Source organism: Apis dorsata, unplaced genomic scaffold, assembly GCF_000469605.1.
Source record: "Apis dorsata unplaced genomic scaffold, Apis dorsata 1.3 scaffold_1121, whole genome shotgun sequence".
NCBI classification, from domain to species: domain Eukaryota; kingdom Metazoa; phylum Arthropoda; class Insecta; order Hymenoptera; family Apidae; genus Apis; species Apis dorsata.
Window position 1 is genome coordinate 133,454 of NW_006264219.1, and position 16,823 is coordinate 150,276.

Genomic DNA, 16,823 nt, shown 5'->3' on the forward strand with positions numbered 1-16,823 from the left:
TAAAACACTTTAAAATAAATATTAATATAGATTCCATATAAGATAATGAAAATATGTTTACATAAATATAAAATATATAAAGATAAAAAATAAATACAAAAATTATATTTATTTAACAAAATTTGTTTAGAATAATATACAATATGGCTGTATTACTAAAGAAATTTTAGTATCAACTATACAAATTTATCTACTATTATAAATAATTATGTATAAATGCGTAATATATAATTGAAAAATATAAAAGATATACCTGCGATCCAATATTCAAATTGGTAATTTTATTGTAGCTTAGTGCAATTATAAAGGAGAAAATCAACATCGAGAAGCCTTTAAAGAAAATCCATGGCACTAGCCGAGAACGAATGTGCAACAAAACAAATCTGTCGTTGGAAGCACATAAATGAATTCCTCGGAAAAAATGTTCAAATACAAACTTTAGTTATGCGGCGTTTATCGTAATCACGTGCTCAAAGCGTACTAGCCGACAGGTTAACCAAAAAATATCGAATGTACGTGGAGATGTATAAGATTTTTTTGTCAATAGAAAAATGGTGAAATCTTTGTGGGAGACGCTGTCGGCGTGAGTGCCATCACCCCCCAGGAACGCCTTGAACACAAGTTTGGTCTTTCTTTTTAATTTCCGAAATCAAATCCTATGAACTTTGGGAATCCAAACAACGAAATATAGTATAAATTTTACAGTAAATGATTTCACTCACGAATTTTCAGCTTGGTCGACTCCTCTCAGATTTTCGCGTCGCTTTCGGGAAGAATCCCTTAAGAAAACATTCATCCGCCGAGATTTGCACTAGCTAGGGGAGCTCGAACGAAAGGGTGGGGGTAGTAAGGTTGGGGGTAGCTTAGTGGAACACTAGCGCACCTCTTGCCTTTCCTGAAAACTCTTACGAACGTTAAACTCCCCGAACCTTTGTCTACAACCAGTCTATATATATTTATGCATAGTTATCTATTTATATAGCTATATTATATAAATTTCACAGTTTTTATTAAAAAAATTTTATAATTTTTAAAATTATTCTTTATTAAAAAATTAATTTTTATAAAATATTTTTATTATACTTTATATCAATATTATTTTTTATTTTATTTAAAATCTTAATCTTTTTTTTCACTGAAAATAATAATTATACATATTGATTGGTTTAAACGATTGAAAATGATGACTTTATAAAAATTTTTTTTTTTTAAATTTTTTATTTTTTTCAACATTAAGATTTAACAAAACATATAATTTTCTCGTTTCTATTAATTAGAATTGTCACTATTTCTTCTATCGGATTTCTATATATGTACATTCGCGCCATTATATGAAAACGCTCCATAAACTTTAGAGAAATTAAGGTTATCAACGTTTTCATTGATTCAAGTATGCGATATAATACTAAAATATTAAAACATATTTAGAAAATGATTAGTAATTTATTTTATAAAAAATTTTATAATCCAATATAATATTTTAATTAAATGTATCTGTATTTTTAAATTTTTCATTTTTTTCCTTTTTTATCATATAGATCATAATAATAGTAATTTTTTATCAAATTATTTTCATGTATATAAAACATTTAAAATTAAAATTATTGATTATATCATATCCAATGAAAATAAATTATCATTTAATTAATTGCATGTGAATTTTTATTGGTTTAAAAAAATATTTTAAAAAATATATATTACTTTATTTATTAATTATTTTATTTTTATTTAGTGATTTTTCATTAACATAAGTTTATAATAATGATTCTTCATTCATATGAATTTATTTTATTTTTATTTAATTCTATATTGATATGAATTTTAATAACGTAAATTAAATACAATATTACCATTAAAATTGATTTGATACATTCATTGACACATTTATTTATTGTATGAAAATCTTAAATCTTGGTATACTATGATTGAAGTTTAACTAACTCTTTACTTCGTTGGATATTTGGTAAACAGTAATTCCATTGTTTTCTTTATTTATTTATATGAATTTTATTATAAAATAGAAACAAAAGCGCACGAAATATGTCCAAAATAACTGGTTATGATACACATGATGATGGACCAGGTTTTGTTGGTATTAGATTTTGTCAAGAATGTAATAATATGTTATATCCAAAAGAAGATAAAGAAAATAAAGTTTTAATGTATGCAGTAAGTATTTTATGCAAAATAAATTTTATCTTTGAATCAAATTATTTAAAATTTTTTATTCTTAACTTCGTAGTGTAGAAATTGTGATTTTAAACAACTCGCTGATAGCAATTGTATTTATGTGAATAAGATTATGCACGAAATAGAGTAAGTAAAAGTGATAATATGCATAACTTGTAAATATATTCATATATATAATTTTTAAATTTTCATCAGAAACGAAATTTTTTCTTTATTTTTAAAAATAAACTTATAATTTTTACAACAAAAATGTGTTATTGTATTTTATTATAATTTTTTTTATAATTCTAGTGAATTGACACACATTGTCGCAGATGTTATATCAGATCCTACTTTACCAAGAACAGAAGATCATCCTTGTCCAAAGTGTAACCATAGAGAAGCAGTATTTTTTCAAGCACAAACTAGACGAGCAGAAGAAGAGATGAGGTTATATTATGTGTGTACTAATCAGCATTGTTGTCATAGATGGACAGAATGAAATTTCAGAAATTCTCTGTACATATTAAATTTATATATTTAAAATATAAAAACTAAGGATGTATATTACTATAAATTATTATATAAAAAAAAATTTTAATAAAATACATTTTTGTATTATAATATATAATTTGTAATATAATAATTTATTTCGCATATAATAAATATATATTGCAATAAAATTATATATAAAAAAATTAAATTTATATATAAATTTCCTTAATAATAATTTATTTATATGTATTATAATATATATTAATTTATACGTATCATAAATTATAAGATCGTAATAAATTAGCTAATTGATTTTTCTGAGATGATTAATCCATCAAAAATTAAGTTTTTTTAATTAAGAAATTTATATGTACTTATGCGCACGCGTATAACAAAGTTATTTGCGCCTCTAACCAATTTTTCTCTAGTCTCGAGATTGTTTTTTAATAGGAAAGCTTCGAACATTTTTCTTGTTTCTAGAATTTACGAAAGTAATAACGAAAAATAGTAGCAACATCAATCAAATTTCTATAATGCTCTCTTTCTTATTTTATTGATATAATATTTATGTGAGACAGATTAATTAATGGGTGCAGCTCATACGACTAAAGTTATAGAAAAAATGGAGAAGTAAAAATTATTTCTATTATTTTCATATTTGTTTTTTATTAATATTTGAAAGCTACTACAGGTTATCTAATTTATTTTAAAATTATTTTAGTTCTCAATCTTCGAACAATCGAGAAAAAACAGAAGGACAACCACGCGTAAACAGCAGAGCAAGACCATTATCTATTGAAGGACCATCAAGTATGAATAACACCGAACCACAAGTACTTGAACCATTACCAAACCAACCCAGACAACCAACAAATTTACAAGGATTGCTCAGATTTGCTATGGAAGCAACAAATTCTCAGAATGTAACCAGCGATACTCCATTTCAATCTATGGATGAAGAAGTAGGTAGCATAAATATATTTACTTTAACTTTACTATACTTTAATTATCTATATAATTTCTATAAGAAATTCATTAAAGATATATTAAAAATCTTGCTTATAGAGACAAGAATTTTTGAAACAAACTCTTTCCTCATTGTCATGTAATATAATTGAGGAATTACAAAAATCCATTAAAGTTTTGTCAAATGTAATTGATCTTCGTCCAGATGATGATACATCACAACATGAATCTGCTTTAGAAAAAATTGCAGATTTTGTAGATAATATAGACATTGCCAATGATTTTTATAAAATAGGTGGTTTTTCGATATTTGGTCCATGCTTAAACTCTCCACATAGCAGTATTAGATGGAGAGCAGCAGATGTAATTGCTGAATTAGCTCAAAATAACCCCTTTTGTCAAGAAAGATTTTTAGAAACTGGCTTGTTTCCTATATTATTGAATATGATAGATACAGATCCTGCAGAAACTGTTAGAATTAAAGCTTTGTATGCAGTATCATGTAAGTAAAAAATTTTTATAATAATAATATATATAATATATATAATAATAATATATATAAATATATATTAATTATATATTTATTTATATTAATTTAATATTAATTATATATATTAAATATAGGCATAGTTCGAGAACATCCAATGTCTTTAAAATACATGGATATAAATGATGGATATTCAATTCTCTTAAGAGCTATGCAGAGTTCAATAAAAAAATTACAAATTAAATCTGCATTTCTCTTATCTTCTTTATGTAGTAAGGAAAATGTAAATGATTTAAAGTTAACATTAGTGAATATGGGTCTAATTGAACAAGCAACAGGTTTGCTGGCCATTGGTGATCTACTTCCAGAAATTAGGTATTATTTTATAAATTTATTTTTCTAATATAATTGATATTGAATATGTTGAAAGTATATATTGAATCAAATTTAATATATTTCAGAGATCAATTGCTAAATATTCTTGATGGTTTGACCAATGATAATTTTTTCCCTGCTTTAAAAGAATGTCGACGACCTGAACTTTGCTTACAATCTACTATAGAACGTTACATAAAAGATTTAAAACAAGAGGAAAATCCTGATCAGATAGATGTATGTTATCGATTATTGAATAAAGTTTTCTCTGATCAGGATACAAATCAAGAAAGATAATTTATAATAATATTGGATCCCTTTTATGTGTATTAAATTTGTATATCATCAAATATCATTAATAAATAAAAAAAATGTATTTTATTTATATTACATTACACATGTTTGATTTATTAATCATTTCTATAAATGTAGGAATCAATATTTTATGTATTTTCTTATATATTATTTTTATAAAAAAACTTTTGAGAAAAAAGTATAAATTATATTTTGAAAACAAAATTATCATATAGAATGTAAAATATCTTTTGCATATCGATTTTGATGTCCAAAACAAACATAAAAAATAATATATAAAAATATCGATAAAAACTTTTTTATTAACTTATTTTAATTTAAGTTTGATGAATAAGCAATAAGTTAGATGAAGGCAGAGTTGACGTGATAGAGATAGAGTTATTTTATTCTCTTTTCATTTCATCTAATTGCTTAAATAAATAGGCAAATCTAAATCGATATTTTTATATATCAATTTTTATGTTTATATAATAAAATCATAAAAAAATTGTTATGCATAAGTTAACCGATATTTACATTTTATATAAATATTTATTTAAATATTTTCGATTAAAATGTTTTCTTCGTATTAATATAATTAGATGTGATGATAGAAATTTCACATTATATATTAGATGAATAACAGTTAAAATATCCCTCTATCTTTTATTTCTTAATGCTTAATTTAAAATTTTCAATTTTACCCGGTCAAATTGTATATGATTTATATATGAATGATGTAAATGATGATGAAGCTATAACGTTTTGTTGGATGAATTTTCATATAAAAGTTTAAAGTTTATTAAACGTCAAAATTAAGAAAGGATAGCTATGGCTAATGAAAAATCTATACAGCAAACAGAAGATCAAGAATTAAACGATTTATTAGACAGTGAGTAAATATAATTGTATAATTTGTCATTAAATGAATATAACTAAAAATCCTAACCTTATATTATGTAAATGTTTAACGATTTCATCTTTGTTTTTCTTTGATATGTTTCTTAAATAGATATTTATATTTAATTTTATTTAAAAATTTTATATAAAAATATGAAAAATGTGATATAGTCAAAATAAAATGAAACAAAGGAGGAGGATGAAAAAAATAGTAAAGTTTTAGTAAATTTTTATAAAGACTGTATAAATATACTATTTTTTTCTGTACTAGTGTTTTTTTTATAAAAATGATTAATTTTTTATTATATAATTTATAACATTTCTAAATTTAAAGAGAAAAAAGAAAACATTTAAGATAACAAATATTTTATTTTAAATTTAAGTTTAATAAAAATTATTGTTATTTATTAGGTGCTTTAAAAGATTTCAATAAAGAACAAAAATCAGAAAAAGAAGATATATGTAAAGTAAATATTCTTGAATCTATGCCAGATAAGAATATATCTGATATTTCAGAGGATGCTTGGACTACAGATTTTATTAAACAAGCAGCAGAACAATTTGAGGAAAATCTACAAAATTTTATTCAAAATGGTAAATTTTATAATTTAAAAAAAGATATAAAAATGATATAATTATGTAAGAATGATATAATTAAAAGTTTTTTCATTAGGATCAGATAATGAATTAGGAGCTTCTTTCCAAAAAATGGCACAAACAGTTGCTAGTGTAATAAATGATGAAGATAGTTTTGACAAAGATACTGTGAGTACAGATTTCAAATCTGCCATTGCACGAGCATTAAATGATTTATCTGCAACATCCGAAAATTTACAGGTAATTATTTTCAGAAATTATATGATTTTTTTTTTTAATCCTTTGAATCTTTAAATTCATTCATAAAAATATTGTAGAGTGAAGCTGATTTATCAGATTTATTTGGACAAGCATCTTTAGAAGATGGTCCTGGTGCTATTTTACCATTTATGCAAGGAATGTTACAGCATTTATTATCTAAAGAAATTTTATATCCATCATTGAAAGAATTGATAGAAAAATATTCTGAATGGTTAGAAGAGAAAAAAACAACAGTATCATCCAATGATCTACAACGGTTTACAAAACAACTTAAATTAATGCAACAGGTTATTATATATATAATTAAAATAGCTATAAAAATATATCATTTCCATAAACATTATACTATTACTTTAAAAGCGGATAAAATTAATCTTTCATTTTAGGTATGTATTGAACTTGATAAAGAAAAAGATGATGATACGGAAGAAATAAAAAGGAAACGTTTTGAAACAATAATATCACTTATGCAAGAAGTACAAGCTTGTGGTCAGTTACCTGAAGAATTGATAGGTGAACAAACAGCACCTTTTCAAATTGATACTGAAGGTGATTCTGTGATTCCAGCATTATTACGTAGCATGGAATCATCACAAAACTGTTGTTTAATGTAAATTAATTTTAATAATTATTCGCAATTTTTATGGCTCTATAATAGAAGACATTATTATTTAAAAAAAAATTGAGATAACAAATTAAGATATACACTCCATGGGTGTTTATATGTATATATATATGTATGTGTATATATATATATATATATATACAAATGATATATGGGAAAATATTTAATATGATTTATTATTCTTAATAATAGTATGTTCAAGGGATCATGATTGTATAAAATGTTCCTCATTTATAAATTTTATATGTTAGGTATATATGTATAGTTCATTGAAAGATATAAAAAATATAACAATTATTGAATGCTAGTGATATAAAAATATTAATATATGTTATCAATTAATACTACATTTGTAATTATATTATCTCTAAACGAACTATATATGTATTATCATAAAATTAGATACATTTTTGTATACTAGAAATAATTTAAATTATTATTGCATTGGAGAAAAGTAAAATTTGGTCATATTAGTAGCGCTTTAATTTACATGTACAATTATTTATAGTAATTGTAAAATCTTACTTCTATTTTAAATGTTTAAATATTTTATTGTTATCTTATTTAAATATGTTCTTTTCTTATAATTTAAGTGCAATATGTATTTTGTACAATTATTCGTGTGTTATTTTTTTCCGCAATCGAATTTTTTAATAATAACGATTATAATTTTAAATGAAACATTAAATATACATTATTCAAGAAAGAAAAAAAGAAAAAATAATTACATGAGAAAATAACAACATATGAAATGGTTAATAGTATTAAAATACTGTATTTAGTATAATCTTTTTTTTTTATAATCATAAATATATTTTAAATTTTTGTTTTATTTACGAATATCGATGTATCTCATATATAAATATGAGATGAATATAGATATTTTTAAATATAAATTACATCAATATAATATAGATTACCAAGATTAACAATAAACATTTTTGTTTTATTATTATTATATTATTGCTAATTTAATAATTAAATGAAATTAACATTTTTGAGATCTAATCAAAATCTATAGATGTAGATGATATCGAATAAACTAGAAATTACAACGAAGATAAAGCAGCAACTCCTGGTAAAACTTTTCCTTCAAGTAATTCCAAACTTGCACCACCACCAGTACTAACATGGCTTACTTTATCTTCTGTTTTCCATTTAGCAACACAAGTAGCTGTATCACCACCACCAATTATAGAAATAGCACCTTTTGATGTCGCTTCAACAATATTATCCATTAGACTTTTAGTGCCTTTATTAAAATTTTCAAATTCAAAAACACCAGCTGGACCATTCCATACAATTGTTTTTGCTCTTTTAATAGGTTCTGAATTGAATTCAATAAAATTGATAAATATTTTTGCAATATTGATATACTATAAATTGATATAAGATAAATTAAAACTTACGACTAAATAATTCTCTTGATTTTGGTCCAACATCAAGTCCCATCCAACCATCAGCTATACCATTTTCTATATCTGCTGCACCAACAGCTGCATTTTCTGCAAATTTATCTGCCGTAACAAAATCAACTGGTAAATGTATTTGGACTTTATTTTTCTCAGCTTTTGATAATAAATTATTAATGATTTTTGCTCCTTCCTCATCAAATAATGAATTACCAATCTAGATTAAAAATAAATAATTTAAGTAATTTAATAAAAGTAATTTAAATTACTTACCCTAAATGAAATAATAATTTTATATATTTACATGCACTTGCCTTCATATTTTTCGATATTTTTAAAAAGGTATAAGCCATTCCACCACCTATTATCATTTCATTAACTTTATCTAGTAAATTATCAATCAACTGTATTTTATCTGCAACTTTAGCACCTCCTAATATTGCTAAAAATGGTCTCTCAGGATTCTCCAATGCTTTGGCAAAATATTCTAATTCTTTCTTTAAAAGAAAACCACTAGCTCTTATTTCATATCCTTCACCAAGCATAGAACTGTGAGCACGATGAGCTGTACCAAAGGCATCATTAACATAAACATCTCCTAATTTTCTCAATGATTTCCTAAATTCGTCTACTTTTGTTTTATCTGCTTTTATCTAATAAAATAAAATAAATTGCTTTATCAAATTTATTATATAGATAATGATATCATCATATATAATTTACTTACTTTCTTTCCATCTTCTCCCACTCCTTTACCTTCTTCTTCTATATGAAACCTCAAATTTTCAAGTAAGATAATGGTTCCTGGTTCTGGATTAGCACATGCATTTTCAACCTCTGATCCAACACAATCATTTAAGAATAGAACTTCCTTTCCAAGAAGAGATTTTAATTCATCAGCTACAGGTTTTATAGTATATTTCATATCTTTTTTACCATCTGGACGTCCCAAATGTGACATTAAAATAACAGACTTAGCTTTTTTTGAAAGAGCATATTTGATTGTATCCAAAGCAGCAACAATTCTTTGATTATTGGTGATTTTACCATCTTTTAAAGGTACATTGAAATCTACCCTATAATAGCATTAAACTTAATGATTAATTTTATGCTTGAATTATTATTAAACTTACAATTTGATTATGAATAATAAGTAAAAGACATTAAATTATTTTTTTTAACCTATGATTACGGAATATCAATTATTTTATATTAATATATATCACATTATATATGAAATTAAAACATACGAAACGTGAGAATATATATTTCATACAATAATGATATTCTAGCTGAATTATAAATGCAAAAAAATATTTACCGTATAAGCACTCGTTTATTTGTAAGGTCAACTTTATCAATGCTGAGTTTATTCAGTGCCATGCCTTTTGATGTTGAATACGTTAAATTTGGTATAATAGTACTTAAGACAAGAAACGTATTATTAATGTTCCTCAACGTTAATGTAGTTTGTTCAACGTTTCTATTAGTAAAACTTTCGATCACTTTGGAATATTTTCTATCGATACACTTCGTTTCAACAAAGTCAAAGCAAGGTCGAAGTATACAGCGACCTCTTAAAAACTTTTGAACTATACGCATTGAAATGGCTATGAACTTATTTTATACGTAATGATTGTATGAATTGTATGATGCTAGTTTCATCATATAACGACAAAAGTTTGAATTATTAGCGTTTAATTTGTTATTCATTTGTTGTTTATAATATATATATTTCATAACGATTCTGAAAACTGAAAAATTTTAGAAATTAATATTATTGAAATTTTAAAAATTAGCAAAATTGTAAAAAAATAAATATAAAAATATTCATTTGAATAAAAAAAAATATATAAAAAACAAAATACATCAAATTATATAAAAAAAAATCAAATTATATAAAAATTCAAATTTGGATAATTACATATAAACTTATTGTAACTTAAGATATTTAATAATTTTTATAAAATCTTTTATAAAATATTTAAAAATTTTTTAATTTGATAATAATTTGAAAATTATTATTTTATAAATAATTTTTTTGAATTCTCAAACTGATTCAGAGTTAATAGAGAATAATTGATTATTTAAAAATTTTTTTTTAAATTGTGTGTTTTAATTAATTTCTATTAACATAAAATTTTTATAAATTTTAATAAAGAAACATTTTTAAGAATATATAGCATGAATTATAAATAATCCTTGATTATTAGTGAATTAGTTAGTTATCTTAAGATTAAAGAAATATAAATTAGATAGATAGAATTATTAATTATTAAATTAGATTAGATAGAATTATAGATAGATAAATATCATATCGACTAACTTTTAAAATTCGACAATATTTTTTTATTATTTTTATTTATCATAAAATATAATTGAAATAAAATTCAATAAATTTTTAAAAAAATAGTATATGATAGATATACAGGGTGTCACAAAAATATGAGAACATTCGTTAATTGGAGATTTCTAATAATTTTGAGTAACATTGTTTTCGTTACAAAATTTCGTCTTTGTTAACTAATTATTAACAAAAAACATGGGCCAATTACGGAACATGTAATCTAGCCGCGACATAGTGTTGGCTAGATTATATATGTTCTATTGATCGATAAACAAATCCAAATAACATATATCGAAAAAAATATGTTAAATATTATATAATTTATTTATTGTTGATGATATAATTTGATAAATTTTTTATCAATAAAAAAATATTTGTTACATTCAATAAATTTCCTTTGATATTTTATTGCTTGGACTTGTTCGGTTGACACAATCAAAATTATCGTCGCGGTTCAACTAAGCTATGCGTCTATGATTAGCTATTATTTTTTTGTTAATAACTCACTAAAACTGTAATGAAAGTTTTTGCGAAAAAAATATTAAAATTACTTAAGAATCTCCAGTTAACGGATTCTCACTTTATATATAATATATAAATATATATATAAAACGAAGAGAGTGATGTATTCAATATACTTTATTTATTTATTAAATTTTACAATATTAAAAATGTTTAAATATATTGATTTATGAAAATTGGTTATTGAATATTAAATTAACAGAGAAATTCATTTAATTTGAAAATTGTTATTTACATGAAAGTTTGTGTGCATGTGGAGCATAATAGCTTATATATTGAACAATTTTTTGTCGATATTTCTTTTATTAAAATCTCTTTCATTAAAAATTAAAAATAAAAAAAATTTTTATTTTTTAAATAATTTTTTTTTCAAATAAATTTTTTTATTTTTAATAATATTTTATAAATATGTAAAATATAATAACTTATATGAAACAATTTTTTTTGATCAAATATTATTTTAAAAAGATAAAATTAATATTCAACATCTCAGTATGTTTTTTTTTATGTTTTTTAAATATAATTTTATAAAACAGAATAAAATTTTAAATTAAAAAATATTCATAGTGCTTATTTCAAAAAATGAAATTGTATCAAAAATTGAAAAAATATTGAAATCTTTAGAAATTAATTTCATTCCTTCAAACAGATTTCCTGTTGGCAAAAAAATTATTCTATATAATATATTATACACATAAACTATTATTTTAAAATAAAATTTTCAGATTAGATGATTTCTCTATAAAATAGTGTCCAAATACTTTTCTATATGTATTTATATAGTATTAAACATATAATATAAATTATTAATAATTATAAAAAAGTGATATATAAAATGAAAAAATAAAATTCACATTAATATAAAATATTTAAAAAATTAAAAATATAAATAACAAAAAATCATTGATTGATTCAATAATTGGATCATTGATTATATATTGATAAAAATTTATATATATATATTTTATTATTTTTACATAAATATTTATATAGCATACATCTTTATATATATTGGATGGATATATTGATAAATATATATTTTATATTCCATAAGTAGAATTTAATCAACGTCTGATATTTCGATATTCTGTATGACTGTTGCTATTCTCGATTTTGGCATAATGCAGTTCTTGCCAGTTTATTTATCTAATTTCAAAGATAATGTAGCATAATTAAACGAAGAAGAAATAGAAATTAATTTTTTATTGATACGCATATACTTTACTTGTTATAGGATTTCATAATGAATCATATTTCAACGAAATCAATAAAACTTCCTCCAAACGAAAAACAATGAATTTCGAATTAATTGTCTAGAAAAATGGTGACATTCGTTGAATATAAGAATCACACGAATTCTGAGCGAGCATGCTTTAACCAATGCTGTACCGAAATAACACAACGTTTCTAAATATGAAGGCGAAATATGCGAAATAGCCGTATATATTTTTTAAAAAAAAAATGTCGACTATAATTATTCATTCGTTAAAAGACAGAAGAAAATAATAGATATTATTGTCATATATATTGATATTATACATTTATTTCGAAAATATTTGTATTATATTATTGTAATTATATATTGCCAATAATCTTTGTTTTTAATAATATAATGCGTGTAATTTCTAATTTATCGAAATTCGAATAAAATATTCATGAAAATAATATTTATCATTATTATATTCAACTATTATTACTAATGATCGATTTATCGAATACTAAATACCGAAATTATATGATTTATAAAAAGTCGAATATCAAAATTAAATTATTTATAATATAAAAAATAAAAGTGATTGTGAATATGAAATTGAGTAAATGACCAAAAATGAATGATAGATTGAATGATAGATGATATGTATGTGATAAAAAATAAAAGATTTAGTAATGATAAAATATATATATATATACACATACATGTATATACACACACATATATATACACGAAGTGCATAAGTGTACACATACTGTACATAAGAGTCACCCGTAATCGGTCGGTTCAAAGCGCGTGGCTAGTCAAGGCACAAAGAATATGATTAGGGTATACGGGGATACGGGGACCGAGGTGAACGGGATGGAAGGTAGGGAAAATCGGAGGAGAGAAGGAGGCGATGGAAGTAAAGGAACATCATACTGGTCATGTCAGTATGTGTCCAATGCCAGTAGAACGCGACGACTATCGCTTTCTGGCTCTAGCTTGCTCGTCACAGAACTTAGACCACCGGTTCGTAAATGAACTGATGGTGCTTATCTAGATCGCGGTGGCAAATTTTTGCTCTGATTGTGCTCTAGACAAGGAGTATCGTGAAATCATTAATCAGAAATTTTTCGTATCGTCTGTATCAATTACATCGAATCAATCAATCGTTCGTTTCTAGTGCATCGATCAACGCATCGATCTACCACCACTGCTCTTGCTACTGTTATTGTTGCCACCGCTCACAAACATATCATCGCTTTGTCATCGTAATCGTTCTACCTGACGTCGTCGTGTTTGTGTAATCATCTTTCCACTCGGCACGATCTTTTGCGACGTGTTTTCTCTTTACTCGAAACTATGAAGTGGTATGTGATTATCTCTTTTGAGATATAATATACGATTTCCCCAATGATTCAATTCCCTATTCGATCTTTTTTCCTTTTTGTCTTTTTCCAAGAATGATACTTGTTCTTGTGCCTACATCGTTTTTGCGTTTTCTAACCTGCCACTTGTTTTTATTTTTTATTATATGTATACAACGTATGTACATATATATATAAACATACTGTGTAGGTTTTTTTTTTTTTTTCTTTTTTCCTTTTTGCCTTTTTCCAAGAATGCTCCTTGTTCTTGTGCCTCCATCGTTTTTGCTTTTTCTAACCTGCCACTTGTTTTTATTTTTTATTATATGGATACAACCTATGTACATATATATATAAACATACTGTGTAGGTTTTTTTTTTTTTTTAATAAAAGGCCTAAAAAGTAAATTATATGTGTAGTACATGCATATGTTTGTATGCATTTATGTATCCGTAATGAAACATAATAATATAAGTTTCAAATTTTTGTTTGTGGAAAAAAAAAACAGAGAAGAATGATTACAATAAAGATACTTAACATTGACATTGACAAAAATTTTATAAGCAGCAAAGCTACTTAGAAAAGTACCTTGGCGAGGAGAAAGATGCTACTTTACGTTTCATATACACACAGAGTGGGGTCGTTTAAAAATAGATGTTTAAACTTAAATTATGCCCCCTGGCGAATGGAGTTAGTAATTTAAGCATTTCGAAATTTGATTATTCGATTTTTGTCAAACATATGAAACAAAAAATTAACTAAATGTTCCTTGAACAAACACTCACGTATCCTGTTCAATTTGAAATTGAAAACATTATTTTATCGATCAGAAAAAAGTTTATTTTTTTATTCATAAATAATACGGTTCCAAAATAAAAATAATTATTCTTCGTTTGCAGTTATAAAATGAAATCGTACACGTTTATTGTATATGTTGAAATACATATTTATAATTGATGATCTATATTTGTGTAGGATATTATATATATATATATAAATACATATATATATATATATATATATATAAATACACATATATATATATATATTTATACATATGTATGTATAATATACAATATATATTATATATAATTTATTTTATTAATTTGTAAAAAAATACTTTCATTCATAATTACTGTGAATCATGAAATGTTGACTTTTCAAAAAGAAAATTAAAATCGCCCCGAATAAAAGAACAATTCTTACCTTGAGCATGACATTCAATCGCGAATATGTGAGAAATGCACGGCTTCTGCGTGACTAACAATAAATTCACACGCACGCGATTCGGCCATGTCGCTGTTAGGTATGGTATCTGGACCAATTTTAAATTATATGTATAGGATTATTTACATCAATCAATATCATTACTTAACTTATTTTATGTTTATTTTATGTTTAATCTCCAAAAAAATATTTTTTCTTCATTCTCTTAATAATATTTAAATATACATATAAAATAGAATTGATTTATTTGAAGTTAAACATAGTGGTCACTACATATGTTTATTTTTGGAAAGAGGGAGACAATTTTTAAATTTGTTCCTTTAAGAAAAAATATTATTAAAGGAAATACTTATATGTACTTACATAAATCTTCTAATTGTTAGAATCAATATGCAACATAATTCTTTTGCCAGTGGATTCAAAAACAGCGCTAAGTAAATTCTATGGTAGTAATCTTATGTTCACATATACAGTTGTTTCATATCCCTTTCGTAGCTTTGTCATCCAACTGATGACAGATCTCTATATACAAAAATAGGATTGTCACCACAAATATTGTTTTTGAACCTACCGGCAAGAATCATCTTGTATGCAAATACATATATAATGTAGGATATTAAGATAAGAAATACTTATCCTAATGTTAAAAAATACTTTGATATCTTTACACGTAAAATCAATATCAACATTAGAATGTATATATATATAATTATAAATGCTAATTTATATAAATATATATGCCAATCATTTATCAGAAAATTACATTGATTTGTAGCTTCTATATTATATTATTTCATTTTCTTAACTTGTGTTGCCTAACTTAAAATTATATATATAAAGTATATATAATTTTAATATTCATAGTTTTACATATTTATCTTCTTACTTAACATCTGTTTCTTGTATATAATAATTTCATTATAACCATTTCAAAAATTTATGTATTCAAATATATATTATTATTACGAAAGAATAATAAAATAGTATTATAGTATTATAAGTATGAGGAATACAATATAGTAATTGATATGTTTTTAATGTACGAACATATATTGATTTTACATTATATTATATAAGGATTAAAGATTTTTTTGATTTGTCTAAATAAAAAAGAAAAGCATATACGCTTTTCATTTTAAAGAGATATTTTTCATCGATGTTTTTTTAATATCTATTCAATATTCTATCTTTTATATTAATAATATTTCTGTTTTTTATTAAAAATAAAAGAAATTAAAAATAAATATGTCAAATATAATGAAATATAAAGTTTAATTATTTAATAATTAATTATCTATTTTTATTTATTAAAAATACAAAATATATACAAGTTTAAATTTTTCATTGATATTTTATGAACACGAATATTTTTTAAATTATTTTCTATTTTATGCATATTGTGTATAATTTTAAAGAATTAAAAACAAACTTTGATAATCAAACTTCTATAAAAAATTATCGAAATTATTAATAAAATTAGAGACAATAAATGATCATAGCCAATTATAATTTAATATATATATATATATGATTTAATATATTATCATATATATATTATACATACATATATATATATATATATA

The 16,823-nt window shown here is 23.2% G+C and overlaps 6 protein-coding genes across 12 annotated transcripts in view; 4 read left to right on the top strand and 2 right to left on the bottom strand.

Moving 5' to 3' along the window:
- The window catches only part of LOC102680964 (broad-complex core protein isoforms 1/2/3/4/5-like), a 5,331-nt gene extending 4,452 nt beyond the window's left edge, over window positions 1-879 (bottom strand). Inside the window, exons 1-2 of one of the 5 annotated variants that reach the window (XM_031514697.1) lie at window positions 723-879; window positions 254-610 (exon numbers count right to left, since the gene is read on the bottom strand). Coding sequence is in view for 2 of the 5 variants with exons in the window: in XM_031514695.1 (XP_031370555.1) it covers window positions 723-796 (74 nt within the window). In the remaining 3 variants the exon portion in view is untranslated. Of the gene's footprint in view, window positions 1-253 lie in introns of all 5 variants that reach the window. The other 4 variants (XM_031514695.1, XM_031514696.1, XM_006624757.2 and 1 more) reach the window with 4 other exon arrangements.
- Window positions 880-1,369: 490 nt separating this feature from the next.
- Window positions 1,370-2,789, top strand: LOC102681105 (DNA-directed RNA polymerase II subunit RPB9). 2 transcript variants are annotated; one of them, XM_006624759.2, is made up of 4 exons: window positions 1,370-1,438; window positions 2,022-2,169; window positions 2,243-2,316; window positions 2,482-2,789. In XM_006624759.2, the coding sequence occupies exons 2-4, from the start codon at window positions 2,041-2,043 to the stop codon at window positions 2,669-2,671; spliced, it is 393 nt and encodes a 130-aa protein (XP_006624822.1). In that variant the 5' UTR covers window positions 1,370-1,438; window positions 2,022-2,040; the 3' UTR covers window positions 2,672-2,789. The 2 variants fall into 2 exon arrangements, with proteins under 2 accessions (XP_006624822.1, XP_006624823.1); XM_006624760.2 differs by having other exon boundaries at window positions 1,372-1,390.
- A 226-nt stretch (window positions 2,790-3,015) lies between these two features.
- LOC102681403 (hsp70-binding protein 1) lies at window positions 3,016-4,884 on the top strand. Its single transcript, XM_006624761.1, has 5 exons — window positions 3,016-3,294; window positions 3,386-3,626; window positions 3,730-4,132; window positions 4,255-4,492; window positions 4,579-4,884. Exons 1-5 carry the CDS (start codon window positions 3,251-3,253, stop codon window positions 4,787-4,789), a joined length of 1,137 nt encoding a protein of 378 aa, XP_006624824.1. The 5' UTR covers window positions 3,016-3,250; the 3' UTR covers window positions 4,790-4,884.
- Window positions 4,885-5,494: 610 nt separating this feature from the next.
- Window positions 5,495-7,216, top strand: LOC102681536 (peroxisomal biogenesis factor 19). 2 transcript variants are annotated; one of them, XM_006624762.2, is made up of 5 exons: window positions 5,495-5,678; window positions 6,098-6,280; window positions 6,360-6,523; window positions 6,601-6,831; window positions 6,931-7,216. In XM_006624762.2, exons 1-5 carry the CDS (start codon window positions 5,618-5,620, stop codon window positions 7,156-7,158), a joined length of 867 nt encoding a protein of 288 aa, XP_006624825.1. In that variant the 5' UTR covers window positions 5,495-5,617; the 3' UTR covers window positions 7,159-7,216. The 2 variants fall into 2 exon arrangements, with proteins under 2 accessions (XP_006624825.1, XP_006624826.1); XM_006624763.2 differs by having other exon boundaries at window positions 5,509-5,678; window positions 6,203-6,280.
- Window positions 7,217-7,979: 763 nt separating this feature from the next.
- On the bottom strand, window positions 7,980-10,176 carry LOC102681751 (phosphoglycerate kinase). The gene is made up of 5 exons (XM_006624764.2): window positions 9,903-10,176; window positions 9,309-9,657; window positions 8,896-9,234; window positions 8,579-8,798; window positions 7,980-8,496 (listed from the first exon to the last, which is right to left on the bottom strand). Exons 1-5 carry the CDS (start codon window positions 9,962-9,964, stop codon window positions 8,219-8,221), a joined length of 1,248 nt encoding a protein of 415 aa, XP_006624827.2. The 5' UTR covers window positions 9,965-10,176; the 3' UTR covers window positions 7,980-8,218.
- A 3,690-nt stretch (window positions 10,177-13,866) lies between these two features.
- The window catches only part of LOC102681883 (tau-tubulin kinase homolog Asator), a 12,356-nt gene continuing 9,399 nt past the window's right edge, over window positions 13,867-16,823 (top strand). The window contains exon 1 of the mRNA XM_006624765.2: window positions 13,867-14,015. Within this exon, the coding sequence (XP_006624828.1) occupies window positions 14,008-14,015 (8 nt within the window). The 5' untranslated portion in view covers window positions 13,867-14,007. The remainder of the gene's footprint in view (window positions 14,016-16,823) is intronic.

Excerpts from the sequence above, each read along its gene's own strand:
- LOC102681536 (XM_006624762.2), top strand. The coding sequence starts at position 5,618 with ATGGCTAATGAAAAATCTATACAGCAAACAGAAGATCAAGAATTAAAC. Across the intron at positions 6,281-6,359 it reads ACAAAATTTTATTCAAAATG|GATCAGATAATGAATTAGGA; the intron begins GTAAATTTTATA and ends TTTTTTCATTAG. Across the intron at positions 6,832-6,930 it reads AACTTAAATTAATGCAACAG|GTATGTATTGAACTTGATAA; the intron begins GTTATTATATAT and ends CTTTCATTTTAG.
- LOC102681403 (XM_006624761.1), top strand. The coding sequence starts at position 3,251 with ATGGGTGCAGCTCATACGACTAAAGTTATAGAAAAAATGGAGAA. Across the intron at positions 3,295-3,385 it reads GTTATAGAAAAAATGGAGAA|TTCTCAATCTTCGAACAATC; the intron begins GTAAAAATTATT and ends AAATTATTTTAG. Across the intron at positions 3,627-3,729 it reads TTCAATCTATGGATGAAGAA|AGACAAGAATTTTTGAAACA; the intron begins GTAGGTAGCATA and ends TCTTGCTTATAG.
- LOC102681105 (XM_006624759.2), top strand. The coding sequence starts at position 2,041 with ATGTCCAAAATAACTGGTTATGATACACATGATGATGGACCAGGTTTT. Across the intron at positions 2,170-2,242 it reads ATAAAGTTTTAATGTATGCA|TGTAGAAATTGTGATTTTAA; the intron begins GTAAGTATTTTA and ends TTAACTTCGTAG. Across the intron at positions 2,317-2,481 it reads AAGATTATGCACGAAATAGA|TGAATTGACACACATTGTCG; the intron begins GTAAGTAAAAGT and ends TTATAATTCTAG.
- LOC102681751 (XM_006624764.2), bottom strand. The coding sequence starts at position 9,964 with ATGGCACTGAATAAACTCAGCATTGATAAAGTTGACCTTACAAATAAA. Across the intron at positions 8,799-8,895 it reads AAATATCGAAAAATATGAAG|ATTGGTAATTCATTATTTGA; the intron begins GCAAGTGCATGT and ends TTTTTAATCTAG. Across the intron at positions 8,497-8,578 it reads ATCAAGAGAATTATTTAGTC|AACCTATTAAAAGAGCAAAA; the intron begins GTAAGTTTTAAT and ends AATTCAATTCAG.